Below are 18,272 nucleotides of genomic sequence, written 5' to 3'. Positions count from 1 at the left end.
GGCCTTTCTCGCATCACGTGCCAGGAGAGTCCTGTGTCACGTGAGGCCCAGGTGGCGGCGGAGCTACGGCAAGAGAGCGAGAGAAGGAAGGGGAAGTCGGAAGGGGCTCGAGTGAAGCAGAGGCAGGAAAGACAGCGCCCGAGAGGGCAAGGGGTGCGCGTGCGCCCGCTTTTTCCCCCAGCTCTCCCCTCGGCCCCGCTGCCCTCCCTCGCGGCCAGGTGACAGCTGGGCCCGGCCCGCGCGCGCTGCCTGGGGCGGGAGGAGCACGCCCTGCTCTCGCGCGCGGTGCCCGCTGCCCCTCCCCCTCGTCCCGTCCGTCCCGTCGCGTCCAGTCCTGTCCCCTCGGGTGCCGCTGGCAGGGTGCTGATGCGAGTCGGCGGCAGCGGGGACATTTTCTGACTTCCCAGCCCCTGTCCCGGCTGCCCATCCCACCCCGTGGCGGGGCCGGTCGCTACTCCGGCCCCAGGATGCAGAATGTGATTAACACGGTGAAGGGAAAGGCACTGGAAGTGGCTGAGTACCTGACCCCGGTCCTCAAGGTAAGCCAGGCCGGGCTTGCCAGGGGCTGTCAGACACATGCTCAACTCTGCAAGGACCAGGCGCCTGAGGAGTCTGTCTTTTCTGGCGGGGAAAGGTGTAGGAAGGTGGTAAGGGTGGGGCACAGGTGCTGCCCCCGCCCGTGGTCTTACCCTGCTGTTCTGTATGGCTTACTGGCTTTTCAGGGGTATTCTTGGGGCGACGCGCTGTGCGTGTTCTTCTCTTCACCCGTCATAACTCTGCGCTTCTTGGTACGTCGGGTTGGAAGGTGGTCGGCAGCCAAGTAGATTTAAGAACATTAAATCCTAACATCTAAAGTCTTTTAAGTTTTTAAACAAGGATTTTGCTTATTTTAAAAAATGAATTCAATATTTGGTACTAAAGTGATGTCACTTTTCTTTCAAGTTTCATAGAAATTCTCTTAGAAGTATGAAATAGGTCTCAGGTCCCAGCTCGTTTAGATTTCAGAGGAAATAGGTGAAATTTGTAACATTATCTCATTCAGTAAACTTGAACTCAGCTAACAAGCAAAACTTCTTTTCCAAGCTTTTAAAATAGCTGCAGCTGGTGGTTAATCTTAGCACAGTGATAATAAGGAGCAGTTTGACCATCCTGGATATTAATTTTTTATATATTGGCAGCAATACAGCATTTTTAAAGTAAAAATTATGACACATAGTTATTAAGCAGTGACTGTTTTCTTATTTTCAAAGGTAATTTTCTAAAACTGTCACTTTTTAATAACTCTTGTAGTAAGTTTTATGTTATAACTTTATTTTTGCTTTCTGAAAAGTGAATAATGGTAGTAAATGAATGGCAAGCTCTTGCTTAGTGTTTTTTTTTTTAAGCTTTCGATTAGAATTTTACCAGTCTCAGTGTGGGGATGAAATACTCTGATATGTTAAGAAAAATAGTGGACAGTTTTACTTTGCTCCCTTTCCATGACAAAGGGAAATGTTTAAGTTTGCACCTTTTATTCTGATTTCTAAGACTCCTTTTAAAATGATACCTTGTTGGGCCAAGTAAGAAAAAAGTCAGGAACTATTGTAAATGAGAACTCCAGCTCTCGTTTTACTTATATTTGTTTCCTATGAAAGTTATCTTAATTAAGATTATTTATTTAGTCAACCAATTAAAATTTGAAAATAATTTTGACCTTTGAACCAAATGCTTTTTTTGCATATTATGTTACCTTTTCAGAATGGCATATTTCCCTAGGTATACAGCATTTTAATTAAAATTGTCACAACTTTTTAGTTTCAGTGAGAGGAGCTAGGGACCCCCCAAATTAAATATAAAATGGCTATTTTATAGGCCAATTGTATTTTATTGAACTTAGGACATAGAATTATGTTTTGAGGAGTCATTTTACTTCTTCATCAAACTGAAAAAGAAGTGTTGGCATCTCAGTGTAAGGTGTATATTTTTAGTAAAAAGGAAAGCAGACAGAATTAATGACCCTTTCCTTGTCATTCCTGTGCAAACTGTTGTTTTACAGAGAAAATCCTTATAGTTTTCTACTAGATTAGGGAAGTGAAGTAGAGAAAACAAAATCCCAGGAAAGGAATAGTGGCCTTCTCTTAGCAAGTAAAAATTAATAAAAAATCATTTTTTGTTTGGAGGACATACATGCAGTAAAAGCCAAAGTCATACAATCATCTTTAAGGCTCCAGTTAATCGGTAGAGTCCCTAGTCTCATCCCTTCCTTTTATACCATGATCCCTCTTGCTTTAGCTAACTTGACCTCCTTCCAGGATTTTGCATGTATTTTTCCCTCAGCTTGAAATGCTCCTCCGTCCTACAGCCTTATAGCTTGTTCCTTTCCTTGTTTTTCAAGTCCATGATGTGTTTATTCTCATACCATTCTATTTTAAATCACCATTTCTCCCCTACTACCTACCCCACAGTTTACTCTCTGCTTCGTTTTTTATTGTAGTATAGTGTTCATTACCATTGGCTTTTGTTTTGTTTTGCTTTGTTTTTCTCTCAACTAAAGTTGAAACTCCTTATGAGGGCAAGAATAAATTTGGTCTATTTTACTCACACATGTATCCCCATTGCCTGAAATTGTGCCTGGCACATGTAGTTAGTAAATATGTGTTGAATGAAAAGTGTTCATGAATGAATTATTTTTTTAGACCCTACCATGAAATCTTACATGTAACTTAACATTTAGAAAAATTTAGTCAATAACATCCTTGCTTTAGAGGAGAGAATATTGTATCAGTGTCTTAATGGAGATGAAAACAATGGGAAAATGTTAAGTAATTTCTAGATTTGGTTTATATATATATATATATATATAAATAAATAAATATACATATATATTTTGTATGTGCTCCATAGCTTAGAAGGGTACTAGGCAAGTAATTGGCCCTAAAACATGTTTAAATTGAAAGTGAAAGGCAGTATAATACTATTACTCTTTTTGCTTTCCTTAGGAATCTAAGTTTAAGGAAACAGGTGTAATCACCCCAGAAGAGGTGAGTGTTGAAGATATTTTGAAGGCTTTGTGTTTTACAATTATGTTAAACTAGTTGGTTCTTCTGCTTTTTAAGAAAATATCTTGTACTTTGATTTTAATAAAATTAGATTTTGTTGACTGTATTAGTGATTTATGGGAATTTCTACTTCCCATAGAGGAAAAGATGTAGCTTCTGTCTCAATTTGCCACTTCTCATATTTCTCTTTAGTTCCTCATTATTTAGAAATGGGGGTGGAAGAAGGAATGGAAAAGAGTTCTATGGTTACTTATTCTTCACTCATATTTGTGTTATACTGAGCTGTGCAGTGAACTTTTTATTGCTGTGTTGGCTTTGCCTTTACCAGATGTGAATTTTCATGGCTTTCCATTGGGATACTTTGCTCACTAGAATATTATTTTCTCTTAATATTCAGCTTAAATATTTTATTGCTGTATACTTATTTTTATTTTTTCATCCTTATTTCACTTTTTCTGCTACCCAAGTAATGTTGAAAGTGCTTAATGCCAGAAATAATAGCTAAATAGGCCAATTGTAATTTATTGAACTTATAAAATAGAATTATATTTTGAGCAATCATTTTATTCATCAAATTTGTATAATAAGACTTTTCTTTTGCTTAGGTAGTTAATTTTGTTGTCCCTAGAGAAATAAATACTGAGCTAAAAACGTTTTTAGACTCAAGTTTTGTGAATAGTTATGACTTTATCATTCTTATTTTGTTCTTAGTAAAAGACAAAGAATTCATTTAAGCTTAATCTTTAACTCTCACTGAAAACACCACTCATTGGCAATGGAACTTTATTCATTGCTTTGAAAGAAACATTTTTAAATAAGCCATGTTGTGTGATGAGGCTACTTCTGTAAATTCCCAGGTCTCAAGCCAGAGAATTAACTGATCTTTTAATTTTTAACTTTGATCTCTCTAGTCCAAAATCCTGGTGAGTTCTCAGAATAGTTTGCTGGACTAATCATTTATCTAAAACTGTCTTTATTTTTAGTGAAGATACATGGTGGTATTGAAATAAACTAGGAGACCTGCTTTCTAGACCCATTTGTCTAATTTCTCTTAACTTGAGCAAATCAGTTAAGCTATCCAGGCCAGGCCTCATGTTTCCTCATCTGTAAAATGAAGTGTTGGGGTTAGACATTTTCTGAAGGTTCTATTCTACATTAAGTTTCATTAATTTAACTTCAAATGCCAAATTAAACCGAGTTTGGAGTTAGAGATTCAAGTCTGTGGTCATTGTATAGAATTAAACTGTTTAAAACAGGAATTCATCCTAGAATGAATACCTGTTACACATAATTACATTATGAAACAATTTATCAATTTCCCCCTTTTTAAAAAAAATCCAAGGCAAAACTAATCCAGCTGGGTACGAAAGCACATAATGTTGGCTTGGGATAGAGCACAATGATAGGTTTGAGTTAAGATTAGAATGGACCTGGAGAAGGAAAATGGGAAGGCTTCATTTGCTTTAGGTAAATACTGTATACTGAGTTGATTTGTTCATTTGTTTCCTCTTACTATTTCTGGGTTTCTGCCTCTCAGACTCCAGCTATCTTTCTGTTTTCATTAAGAGGTGTGGTAATATTGTATTTAAAAAGAGGGGCAGCCAGTATCTAATAGCGTGTTATCTGAAAAAATACTTTAATTTAGATGTGTATATGATTTGATTAAGTAGAATACTATTAATAGAGGGTAGCTTGAGGAATAGAGTTGCTCACCAGTATATAAATATTGATTCTGCCTTGTTGGAGTGAGTCAGAATATATGTTGATAATCTCACAGAGCATTTAATGATGACGAGAAAGCTGCTGCAGGTAATATTGATCAATTAGAAATTTGTGTATAGCTTACATTTTATTTCACTTGAATATATGAAGCAGGTAGTGACAACCATTGCTAATGAGGGCAAATGTACACATGTACTAATTATTGGTGCAATTCTATGTTTTTTATAATTTACCTTACTATCTAGTGTTTGTGATATTTTTTTAAATAGATGCTGCTAGAGGGATAAAATATTAGAGTCTTGTTACCTCGAGGCAATATAGTTAAAGAATTTTTTTATTTTTAATTCTTTGTTTTGCTTGCATTTTGTTTAAACGATTACTCTTGGTGGTAGTAAGTTAGTTCCTGATAACTACAGAACTAAATACTACATTTGGTTGCAGTGACCCCCAAATGTTTAAAACTGGAGGAGGAAACTATTGTTTTCATTTTGGTTTTTGTCTTTACAACAAGTTTAATACAAAGATTATTTGAAATGAAAGAACAGAAACATTTATAAATAGAAATAGAACAGAAACATTTATAAAGTTTCTTTTGGGGATATAGTTGCTATATCTTGCTAATGATTCATCTTAAAAGAGGTTATTCTCAAAATTCTTATTTGATAGAATTTTACTCTCAAGATGCAGTATTTTATATAGGCTTGCTTTCTCAGAAAAGCATTAGAAAATTAAATATATTGTGATTTTTTGCTGCGTAATAAACCCATGAACAATACAACTTTTAAGTTAGAGCTATTGTGAAATAGAAGTAATTGGGAAAGTATGTGTGCATATTGTTGAATTGAGACACTGCAGTTATGCTGAACAGACTTTCATTTTCTGCTCTCAGAAATAAGCAGGATTTCTGTCCTTCGTTTCATGTTCACGTAAACTAAACTGTTACTCCCTGAGTCCAGTTTTTATTTCTGAAGAAAAACAAGCACAGTTCAGCTTACCCAGAAAGTCCAAAGTTTTGTTAGAGGATTCAATTTCTTAATTTTGTAGGTGTTTAAAGAGGCAATCCAAACGCTTCTAACTTTTTTCTCATTGTTTGGCACTGCAATTCTCTCTTATTAATGATTTCTTTAAGAGTATGAAAACTTTTCAAAATTAGCCATTGCTTAAATTTTTAAAAATAATAAAAGAGAAAGAAGAAAAACTGTGCACTGTGATCTAATAAAGTAGGTTCTCATTATAGACCTGTATCTATTTAGTATTTTTTTCAGATTTTTATTGAATGTCAATCATTGGCAAGAATCTCACATTTTATTTATTCTTAAAGTGGATTTTGACATTTTAAATCTTGTAGCCTTACTTTTATTAGTTTCATGATATCATGCTTTTTGCATTTTTAAATCCAGTGATAAAAATTAAATTTTTTAAAAATAGTACTCAGTGTGTTTTTTTCTTCCAAAATGAATTTAAATTTCATAGGTGTTAAAAATTTTTGCAGATTAATAATAATAGAAATAAGTCTCAAGGTTGCAAAGCAGGTTTGGTGCTGTTTGCATTTTAATTGATTATTAGGTATCAGAGTTACCCAGGATAATCATTTTGGTATTTGACTACCGTATATTCAGTGATGTTCAATTTCCCCCCCTTTTTTTCATATTCCTTCTAAATCCTGAATAGTTTGTGGCAGCTGGAGATCACTTAGTCCACCACTGTCCCACATGGCAATGGTAAGTAATATTGAGCAAAGAATAGAAAATTAGTAAAAGGTATGGCTTCAGAATTATGGCAAAATAAGTTAATGCATGAAAATTAGAATGACCTATTTAACTTTCTTCCAGTAGATTTTTCTGTTAAAACAGTACCCCAGTGATACTCAAAATAAAGGAAGAACAAGTGGGTGTTATACCTATTTTATTTTCTTGTATTAGCCCAAAAGATGGACATATTTGAGATAAATGTATTTACTTCCTTTACTATTATATTTTAAAGTATCCCAAATAATAAACAATTCTTTAAAATAAATGTAGTTTCATTACTTTCAAGTAATTGTGGTAAAAACTCCCTGACAGTAGCTGAAAAAGTGATCCCAATACTGGCAGAACTATTTTATTTAACTTAGAATTAACCACGTTGTTTGGATGTAGGTGCTTCAACTTGTTACTTTTTTTTTTTTTCCTTAATGACATTTTTTTCAATCATAGTGGAAAGATACAGTTTTGATTGTGGGTAAGGGTTCTATAATCAACAAGGGTCTCATTGTGATAATGTTTTCCTAGTATCTAAAGAGCTTAAATAAATAAGCTCTTTTAAACCAGAGTTGGAACTCTCTTTCATCTGTGGCCTATTTTATTCCCCTTCATTTTTATATTTAACTTGTACCTGAAACAGTTGTCACTGCTTTTTATCAGTTGCTTTTTAATCATCTAGGGCAGCAGTCCCCAATCTTTTTGGCACCAGGGACTGGTTTCATGGAAGATAATATTTCCACGGACCTAGGGGTGAGGTGTCATGGGGGCGGGGGGTGGGGGATGTTCCAGAGCTCAGGTGGTCATACATGGCCATTTCCTAACAGGCTGTGGACCTATACCAGGTCACAGCCCAGGCGTTGGGGACTGAGGATCTAGAGCATTATTTCTTAGATACTAAAAAAGACCAAAATATCAGAATCATTATTTTTATGTCTTTTTCCTTCCTGCATGTATTTTTGTTCCATATTTAATATTGAGCTCATATCATAGAAGCTCTCTGATTTAGTAAGGGTGTTTTTTTTTTCTTTCTCTATCCTAAATTTTCTCTTTAAACTATATTTGGCTAAGGTCTGATCTATGAATTATATATTTAGGTTTTAAGTATGAAATGTCTGATTTCCTTAAGTTCTAAGTTTGCCACTTAATATCTCTTGACATTTCACTTCGACACTTCTTATTTTATTTTTATAGTGAAGGTTCACCCTCAGTCTTTCAAATGCACATTTAAGGTTGTGATTATCTTTCAAAAGTTTTTTAGAGCAATTTTTGTGAAACCATGAATAAGTCAAAAATTTGTGTTATTTTTGAATATGAGTTCCATTGTGGAACCAGTGCAGTGCAGACAGCTTGAAATATCAACAAAGTGCCTGGGAAGTATGTGGTTAAGGAACATGCAGTGCATTGATGGTTTGTGAAGTTTTGTTCTGGTGATTTTAATCTTGAAGATGAGCCTTGTGGGCAACCTGAGACCAAGGTGGTTAATGATGAACTGAAAGCTGTAGTGAAAGTGAATCCATCTCAACCTCCACATGAATTAGCAGCAAGGTTTGAGGTTACTATTCCAGCAATATCGGAGCATTTGAAATCAGCAAGGTTAAGAAGCTAGATAGATGGGTTCCACATGAATTAAATGAACATCACATCAGAAGAGAAATCATCTCAAAGCTTGCCTTTCTTTGCTGTCATGACATAAAGCCCAACCATTTCTACACCGTATTGTTATACGTGATGAAAAATGGATTCTTTTTGACAATCGCAAGCATTCGGCACAATGGTTGGGTCAAGATGAAGTGCCAAAACACAGTCTAAAATCGAATATTCATCCAAAAAAGCTAATGGAAGACAATATTTCCACGGACTGAGGGGTGGGGTGTCATGGGGGGGGAATGTTGCAGAGCTCAGGTGGTCATACATGGCCATTTCCTAACAGGCCATGGACCTGTATCAGGTTGGTTGGTCCAGTGCTGGTATTATCCATTACAGCTTCATGAAACCTGGTCAATCAATTAGAGCAAATGTCTACCGCAACCAATTCGGTGAAATGATGAGGATGCTTGTGAGCATCTGAGATTGGTCAATAGAGACAGGCCAGTATTCTTGCAAGACAATGCTCAGTCACATGTCTCACGAACAGTACTGCTCAAACTATAGCACCTGGTCTTGGGAACTCTCTGTCATCCACCGTATTCACCAGACCTTGCACTAACTGGTTACCACTTTTTCTAGGCTTTGGACTGCTGCTTGCAAGAAAAAATATTCAATTCTCAACAAGCTGTGGAAATGCCTTTTGTGATTTCATTGCCACTTGCTCTCTGGGCTTCTTTGCTGTTGGCATAAATAGGCTACTGTTAAGATGGCAAAACTGTGTTGATAGGTGCATACTTTGATTAATTGTCCTGCTTGTTTAAGATATAATAAACTACACTTGTGTTTCAAAATTGGACATTTCATATTTAATGACCTAAATATAGTTCAAGTCAAATAGGTATATAAAATTTAACATGATATTCATTTTGTGAAAAGAACTGATTTAGCATTTTTTCAATATGATAGATATGCATTGTCTTTATTGAGATATCTTTGTCATAGCCATTAATTATCTAAATAGTTTAAGTGTTTGATTTATAGGATTGTTATAGAGTGTTGTATATATGGACAGGATCTTTTAGCAGGTACTGTTGGTTTACATTTCTGTTTTATTGCAACTATCACAATAGTTGCAATAATTTTATTCTAATTTAGAACTCAATTATCCTCCACTTCAGTGTCCATACTTCTGGCTGAATTGCTGAGCCAAAGGGACAATTCATTTTAAATCAGTGCTTGAAACAGATTATTTTCATGCTTAATGTCCACAAGTGCTATCATGATCTTATTTTAACAACTTCTTTTAGATCTCCAGACATTGCCATGACATCATTGAATTTGACGCATGGGACTAGTCAAAAAAACCTAGAAGGCTGTCAAATGATATTTATGCGTTTCCTCGCTTTATATTGTACTCAAATCTGTGGTTTGAACTTCATACTGAAGCTTAGAAAAGCAGCAGAACTTCAAATTTATGCTCACCCCAGCTCTGACCAATTCCAATAGATGACCAGCAGAAGAATCTTTGAACAGTTCTTAATGACAGATGCCAGAGTAGCTCAGTAATGTTACAGTTGGCTCTGACCCACAGAGGAAGGAGTATTCAAGAGTAGGAGCCCTGGGGTTGCTTGGCTTGATCCTGGCTCTTCCACCTTCTGATTTTGTGACTGTGGGCAACTTGATCTCTTCAAGCTTTAGTTTACTTGCCTCTAAAACAGGAATATTAATATTACCTACCTTTTAGAGTTAATGAGGATTAATTGAAAATAATGCAGGTTGTAGTTCTAAGTCCTATATATATAACAAGCACTCAGTAAAAGGGTTTTCTTATTTATTTTCAAGCATTATTATTCTCAATATTACTCGGAGCATCTTTTGTCTCTTAGTTCCAATTTTAACACAGTGGCAGGAACAGATTTTGCCAAACACCTACATTGTTATGTAATATCATGCAGCCTTTTTTTTTTTTTTTGCTTTGTTCTCAAGATGAACAGTACTTTAGAAGTAAAAATATGAGAGATTATACAGAAGACTATAGCTTCTTAGAGCAGCATTTTCTTTTTGTTTAGAGGCAAACATAATAGCTGCTTAATAAATTCTCTATTATTCTACCTTTTTGGTCTAATATTCAATCCTAATTCTGTTAGCTCTGTATCAGTATGTTGCACTTATATTATTGTTGTGCTTTCCATGCCCTGACATGTGGTGTCCTTCCCATATCAGTGCTAAAAAAAGTTTTCTCAGGAGTGTAGGTTCTTTAGTTTTGAAATTTATATGTAATATCTTCTGTTCTGTATTTGCCTTTTAAAATATATTTTGTATTTTGGTGCTTTTCACTGTTTTTAAAGGGCTACGGGGGAGGAGGTGAAAGTGAAGGCATACCTACCAACAGGCAAACAATTTTTGGTTACCAAAAATGGTAAGAATTATGTTGTATACCTTAGTAAATTTTGCACAGAGTTATATTAAATCAACAAAAAGAAAAACTCTTAGCACATATCCTAATTTTGACTTAAAGCTGTGCTTATAGCTTCTCCCAGACAGAAATTTGGAAATGAATGAAGCTTCAGGCTTTCTATTGCTGGGATATTTTTTTCCTTTGTTGATTTTTATCTGTTCCTTTTTGTTATTTGTTTTTGCCAAAAGATCGAGTTATAAAGCTACTAAGGAGGAGATCCCTAAGAAAAGTTGGAGTTACTCTAATTGGATTTTTTAAAGTTGATTTTATGATCATAATCTGTTTAGATATTTGATTTTAATAAATTTCTTTAGACTTAAATTTTTCATGGAAAATGAAATTGTTTCTATCTTTGACATTTAAAAGCTCAAAGGTAAAGTTTCGTTATCCATTGTGCCATTCATTGAAGGATTGCCTATAGGCCCAAAAAATGTTTTGAAACAGGTAGTGTTGTATGAAGTTAATTTAAAAACAACATCCAAAAGGTGTTAAAGTCCCTAATTAATCAAACAGTACATTGATTTTTATTCTAATTAACTTAAGGAAAGGAGAAAATAATATATACAAAACAGCAGTTTTTTTCTTTCCTGGATCATAGTTTTTATTAGGAATAATAATTTATATCCTACTTAAAAAAAATCAGGAGATTAATTATAATTTGACCTACATCATAATGTTTTTACCTTATAATTGTTCAATTTTAGGCTTATGAATAATAATACCTGTTAATTGACAAATTTGCTGTGTGGAGTACTTTGTACCAATGTTGTATAAGGAAGTAAAATTTAGCAATTTGGTCAATTTTAACCTGTTTATTGTGAATAACTGATACTTAAATATGAATCATGAAATTCATATTCAATATTATCTTAGCATTGAAAACCAGAGGTCACCTCTGCCACCTCGGAGTATGACAGGTGGTACCACATTATGAGAGTAAAGCCACTAAAATAAGGTATTATTCTTTAGCCCGAAATTGAACAATGACATCTGACATCTCTGGCTTTGGCCTGCTGTTCTTCACAGACCATCATGGTAAAAAATTGCATAGATAACTCCCAACAGAGCCTTTCTACTTGTCTTCTGACAATGGAATTTAGGGAAAGATGAATGTAGTCAAATAATTATGTGTCTGTGGCCTGAATATAACTTTTAATCACTTTCATTAAAAGTAAAATATATTCACTTAATATTTTGTTGGCGTAAATATTATATTTTAGGGACTAAACTATCTTTCTAATGGATTTATGATTAGCAGATTATGTGCTAGGAACTGTATTTGCTGTGCTGTCATCTTTTTTTTTTTTTTTTTTTAATAGTGCCATGCTATAAGCGGTGCAAACAGATGGAATATTCAGATGAATTGGAAGCTATTATTGAAGAAGATGATGGTGATGGGGGCTGGGTAGACACATACCACAACACAGGTAAGAGGAAAATAGAATGGCATATACTTAGTTTAAATTGTGTTAAACTCTTTTACAACCTTTTATAACAGCTCTGATTAAAAAAAAGAGGATATATAAAAGCACAATTTTGTCCCAGTAGGCTTTTACATGAAAAAAGCAAAGGGACAAATTAGAAAAAAAAGAGGAAAAAAGTGCCCTTGGAGTATGCTAAATTTCTATAGTACCTACTACTTCAGTTGCAATTTGGAAAATCCATATTTTTTTATTTCTAAATAAAGAGAGGAAAAAATAAAGGCAATCAGAAATACTGAATATGCATACTACTTTGCTTTAGAATCTCTTACATGTTATTTCATTGCTGGATATGATCCCTTAGATGACAGAAACTGTGCTCATATTTATTTTAACTAGAGAACTGGCATCTAAAAGTATTTAATAATTATTTTTTGAATGACTACTGAAAAAATTTTCAGTACTATAAGCTCTGTGAAGGTAGAGATTCATTGTTGAATTCTCAATTATCTATCACAGTGTATGATATAGAAGTTCAATAAATATTTGTTAAATTGAATTCAAGGCTTTCACAAGTGTATGTTTGAAACTCTAAATAAGCTTTTTTATTCCAAGTCCTAAAATCCTATTTTACCATTATATTTATGTAACTATTACTGTGTGCTGCTGTAGTAGCTAACTACTGTTTATGACTTAGTTTTGATGAAGAAAATGTGTTCTAAATTTAAATCCATGGTACTAAAACCAAGTTTTCTTCTTCTAAGTCCCAAAGACTAGGAGATATATATCCTCAGCAGTAGTAATAAAGCAGAGTTTTCTCAACCTTGGTGCTATTGACATTTTGGACCAGATAATTCTTTATTTCCTGTACATTGTATAATGTTTAGCAGTATCTCTGGCCTCTAGAGATGCCAGCAGCATTCCCTAGTTATGACCACCAAGGATGCCTCCAGACATTATTAAATATTCCATGAGGGGAAAAATTGCTGCCCCCCATTGAGACTCAATTGCAGTAGACAGAGGGCTAAGTAATCTGCACAAGTAAAAGTACCTCCTTCATTCAGTTTCTCTTATATCTGTATAAGAAATCCTCCCATTTGTTTCTTTATGGATATTATAGGCACAGATTGAGGACTTGAGCTCCTTAATCTGAAACTTAACTTGCTTATTAATGAGTTATATATTGTTATATCAAGGCCTAGAGGAAATAACAGATTGAACAGCTTTTTAAAATAATTTCAAAAATGATCCTTTTTTTCTCCCACGGAGTAGTTGCTGGTAGACTTTTTTTTTTCTTTCTTTTTCTTTTTTAGATCTTTCTAAAGTCTGTGAACTATATTCTGCTTTAGTTTTCCTGTGGCTGAAAGATGTTGGCAGCACATCAGTAGTATAGTACATTCTCTGCTGACTGGCTAGAACCATTGTTCTAGCACTGTTTCTGATGTCAAGTTAATGAGTTCTTCTGTTGTCTAGTTGTAATATATTTCTTAATCACTGTCCCAAAACCCAGGTGTGTATTTCAAAGTTATTTATCACAGAGATAAGTAGGTGTCAATATGATTAGATTGACAAAAATCTACAGAAATTCAACTGACAACTAAAAAAGTTTTCCCTAGTAATAAGGAACAAATAACATCATTTTCATATATGGAAAATATAATAACATAGTATTATACTACAGTTCATTTAGTGTAATAAATTCTAGCTAATGTTTATGACAGATACTCATCGAATTTTAGCTTTAAACTATGTCTTAATTTATTTTCTGCTGCCATAACAGAATGCCCGGCTGAGTAATGAATAAAGAAAAGAGATTTATTTGGCTAACGGTTCTGGAGGCTGAGAAGTCCAAGATCCAAGGGCCATATCTGGTGAGGGCCTTCTTGCTGCATCATAACATGGCAGAAGGCATCACTTAGTAAAGAAGGATGTGTGAGAGAGAGGATGGGGGCTGAACTTCATCTGTTTATCAGGAATCCAGTCCCAAGATAACTATCCTACTTCCATAATAATGATCCCAATCCATTCAAGAGGGCAGACCCCTCATGATCTAATCACCTCTTAAAGGTCCTACCTTTTAATACCATTACAATGGTGGTTAACCACTTCAGTACAAGCTAGTCGACAGCCACAGATGAATGCCCATAGTCAAGCCTCAACTTTAGCTGACAGCTGTGTTATGAGTTTTCTAATTTTTCATTTATCAAAATAAAATTGTGAACATTTAAAAATAACATAATGAAAACATATATGTATATGTTACCTATTCTGATTTACATTACAAGTAAAGCTGCCTATAAAGTAAAACAAGCTTTCAGTGCTTTAAAGCTTTTCTCACCACACAAGAGCAAAACAGATTCATCGTCAATGCACAGCACAAACTATTGTGCAGACTATGAGTGCCTGCTGTGAGCAAAGTTTCGCGGCCAGTGAGCACGGTACCAAAGTGATTAAATTTCAACATGAATTTTGGAGGGGACGTTCAAACCACTGCAAATTATATCTTAATTTGGTTAAAGCAATGCTTCCAACTGATGTATAAGGCCAGGTGCTGGTTCCTTAGTCAACTTAGTTCCCTTTGTTTCATCCCTTTTTTTCCTATTTATTTATTTTTTTCTATTAGCCCTTGTATTAGTTACGGTTCTCCAGAGAAACAGAGTCCCCATCTTATCCATGCTTTTGCTTTTTGTAATTTGAGTTAAACATGAACAACCACCATCCAAAAATATTACATGGAAAATTTTAGAAATTATTCATCAGTTTTAAAGTGCATATTGTTTTGAGTAGTGAGATGAAATCTCCTGCCGTCCCACCCGATCCTGCCCAAGATGTGAATCATCCCTCCGTCCAGCATATCTGTGCTGTGCATTACTTACCCATTAGTCACTTAGTAGCTGTATTGGCTATCAGATCAATTGCATGTATACTGTACATAGGGTTTAGTACTATCTGTGGTTTCAGGCATCTACTGGGTATCATGGAATGGATTCCCCACAGATAAGTGGGGATAACTGCATAGGTATAGGTATAGATATAGGTAGATAGATTTATTTAAGGAATTGGCTCACATGATTACAGGGGCTGGCAAGTCTGAATTCTGCAGGGCACGACAGACATTGGAAATTCAGGGAAGTATTGATGTTGCAGCTTGAATCCTAAGGCAATTTGGAGGCTGAATTTCCTCCTTCTGGAGGTCCTGGGTCTTCTGAGGCCTTAAACTGATTGGATGAGCTTCCCCTCCATTGTGGAGGATAATCTGCTTTACCTAGTCTACTTATTTAATTGTTTGTCACATCTAAAATATACTTTTATAGCAACATTTATTTTATTTTATTTTATTTATTTTATTTTATTATTTTATTTTATTTATTTTTGAGACAGAGTCTCACTTTGTTGCCCAGGCTAGAGTGAGTGCCATGGCGTCAGCCTAGGTCACAGCAACCTCAATCTCCTGGGCTCAAGTGATCCTTCTGCCTCAGCCTCCCAAGTAGCTGGGACTACAGGCATGAGCCACCATGTCTGGCTAATTTTTTTGTTGTTGTTTTTGTATATATTTTTAGTTGGTCAGTTAATTTCTTTCTATTTTTTTTGGTAGAGACAGGGTCTTGCTCAGGCTGGTTTTGAACTCCTGACCTTGAGCGATCCGCCCACCTCGGCCTTCCAGAGTGCTAGGATTACAGGCATGAGCCACCATGCCCAGCCTATAGCAACATTTAGACTGGTGTTTGACCAAACATCTAGCCACCACAACCTAGCCAAGTTGACATAAAATTAACCATCACAACCCTTAAGAATATTACCCTCATTAGAATAATTTGAGCTTTCATTTTCCTTTACCAATTATGTCTTTGTTTTAGAAAAGTCTGATTTATTGGGATACTACTACATATAATTATTTTGACAAATTGAAGAGATATATTTTCTTTGTTTTTATATGTAGGATTCAGTGAATCATTTGTACTATCAATTCATTACAATTTGGATTTAATGTTATGAAATAATCATATCTATTATATAGTAATTTCTAGAAAAACTATGAAGTAAAAGGTTTACACTAGTGTAGCTTTACACTACATCTTCCATTTATGAAATTCTTTGATTTAGGCATGTTAAATATACCAAAATTTTAAAAGATTAACAAAGGAGCTAAGCATATTTTGTATTTGGGTTTTATTGTGTAGTAACTTTAGCTACTTTTGTCTTACTGTATTTCCCATTCTTGTTAAACTATTTGAGAACACTGACAGGTATTTTGAGTTAGAAATGTTATGTAGCTGACTGGTGGTACTAACCTGCTTAATACTTTCATTGAGACAAGTAGGTTCTGAGGTATTTGCTTAGTGAGGTATGCCAGAGAGAGAATTGAACAAAAAGTCAACATGTATGGATTTTTACCACAGTTTCTTCATTTAACTGGGTGTGAGACACAAGCAGATTATTTTACCTCTCTGGGGACTTCATTTGGCACACAGGCACTCTAACTGCCTCACACAGTATAATGTTTGTAAGGATTAAATAAAATGTGGAAACACTTAGTAGAAAGCCCCATGTAAGTATGATATGATACTATCTTTGAATGTCCTAGATTTCTAAAGCAAATAGTTTACAGGTTGAGTATCCGTAATCCAAAAATCCAAAATTTGAAATGCTCCAAATTCCAAAACTTTTTGAGTGCTGATTATGATGCTCAAAGAAAATGCTCATTGGAGCATTTTGGGTTTTCAGATTAGGGATGCTTGACTGGTAAATATTTATGCAAATATTCCAAGATCCAAAAAATCTGAATTCTGAAACACTTCTGGTCCCAAGCATTTCAGGTAAGGGACACTCAACCGGTATCAAGATAAACAATATCTTTTTGAGAAAATTCTGATGCAGATTTCATTAAAATATAAATCGTATAGTCTCTTAATCTGTTCATTTAGAAAATATTGTGATAGAGACTCAAACAAGGAAGAATGATAGAATAGGATAATTCATGGTAAAACAATCAATTAGTATATGCTTTTTAATTTGAAAGAGGTGCCTTCGAGATTATTTATTCCTACTGGAGTTCATTTATAAAGATGCTACTAATATTTGCCTTAGTATTTCAGAGGAGTTATGAGAATTTAGATAACTTTAAGTGTTTGGTTTTTTTTTTGAGACAGAGTCTCGCTTTCTTGCCTAGGCTAGAGTGAGTGCCGTGGCGTCAGCCTAGCTCATAGCAACCTCAAACTCCTGGGCTCAAGTGATCCTCCTGCCTCAGCCTCCCAAGTAGCTGGGACTACAGGCATGAGCCACCATGCCCAGCTAATTTATATATATATATATTAGTTGGCCAATTAATTTCTTTCTATTTTTATAGTAGAGACGAGGTCTCACTCAGGCTGGTTTTGAACTCCTGACCTTGAGCAATCCGCCTGCCTTGGCCTCCCAGAGTGCTAGGATTACAAGCGTGAGCCACCGCGCCCGGCCTTAAGTGTTTTTTATATTGCTTTAATCAAGTAAATAGGATGTTTACAATTTAATTTTAATTATTTTCTGTTGAATCTTAAACAGGTATTGCAGGAATAACTGAAGCAGTTAAGGAGATTACACTGGAAAGCAAGGTATTGGTTAATTAGTTATATTTCTAAATGTAATGCTTATGCTTATGTGTATATATATTTTAAGATCACTCATCTCTTTCTTATACAAACTCTTAAATTCCAGCTATTTTTCCTCCTCTCATTTTTCTATATCAGCATACCAAAACACTATTGCTTTCTAATGCTTCTCTTATTTTCTTAATAGTATTGTTAAGAAAAACATTTTTGAGATTGTAACCTATACAAACTACTAATTTTCAGTAATTAGAAAGACTTCTAGGCAAGTTTAAAAGAGATGGCTTTTTCTTTTTAAGTATATTTGGTACCAAATATGTAAATAGATTATTTGTGTGTGGGGGGTATCTACTTGCTAATCAGTAGATGCTAATGACATTAATGTTTAAATATTGTAAGCAATTCTTATGTATGTATTTTCTTAAATTAATCGTAATTTGGAGGTTTTTGTTTTTGAAAATTTAGATACAAACTTTAGCTTATTCAAACTCATCACATTTTGGATGAATGAAAGCTAAATCAGTTAAGTTTCATTGTCTGATTTTTTGGGGGGAAGGACAAAATACATGATTGGGTGGAATTTTTCAGCTTGCAAGTTTTCAGTTATTTTAGGCTGTATGTATTACTTTTCATTTCTCAGATAGATTGATTATAGTTGTCTTCATGTTCTTATATACCTATAGTTGTTTAAAAGTATATGAAAAAAGTAATACAATATG

The 18,272-nt window shown here is 34.7% G+C and overlaps 1 protein-coding gene across 3 annotated transcripts in view; it reads left to right on the top strand.

Moving 5' to 3' along the window:
- The first annotated feature begins 45 nt into the window (after positions 1-45).
- Positions 46-18,272, top strand: part of ATG3 (autophagy related 3) — a 28,153-nt gene continuing 9,926 nt past the window's right edge. The window contains exons 1-8 of one of the 3 annotated variants that reach the window (XM_076001392.1): positions 46-153; positions 408-539; positions 723-788; positions 2,979-3,020; positions 6,432-6,481; positions 10,438-10,508; positions 11,867-11,974; positions 17,510-17,559. In XM_076001392.1, coding sequence (XP_075857507.1) covers positions 468-539; positions 723-788; positions 2,979-3,020; positions 6,432-6,481; positions 10,438-10,508; positions 11,867-11,974; positions 17,510-17,559 — 459 coding nt within the window. In that variant the 5' untranslated portion in view covers positions 46-153; positions 408-467. Of the gene's footprint in view, positions 540-722; positions 789-2,978; positions 3,021-6,431; positions 6,482-10,437; positions 10,509-11,866; positions 11,975-17,509; positions 17,560-18,272 lie in introns of all 3 variants that reach the window. The other 2 variants (XM_076001388.1, XM_076001394.1) reach the window with 2 other exon arrangements.

This window comes from Microcebus murinus, chromosome 1 (genome assembly GCF_040939455.1).
Source record: "Microcebus murinus isolate Inina chromosome 1, M.murinus_Inina_mat1.0, whole genome shotgun sequence".
NCBI classification, from domain to species: domain Eukaryota; kingdom Metazoa; phylum Chordata; class Mammalia; order Primates; family Cheirogaleidae; genus Microcebus; species Microcebus murinus.
This window is presented reverse-complemented; position numbering and strand designations above follow the sequence as displayed.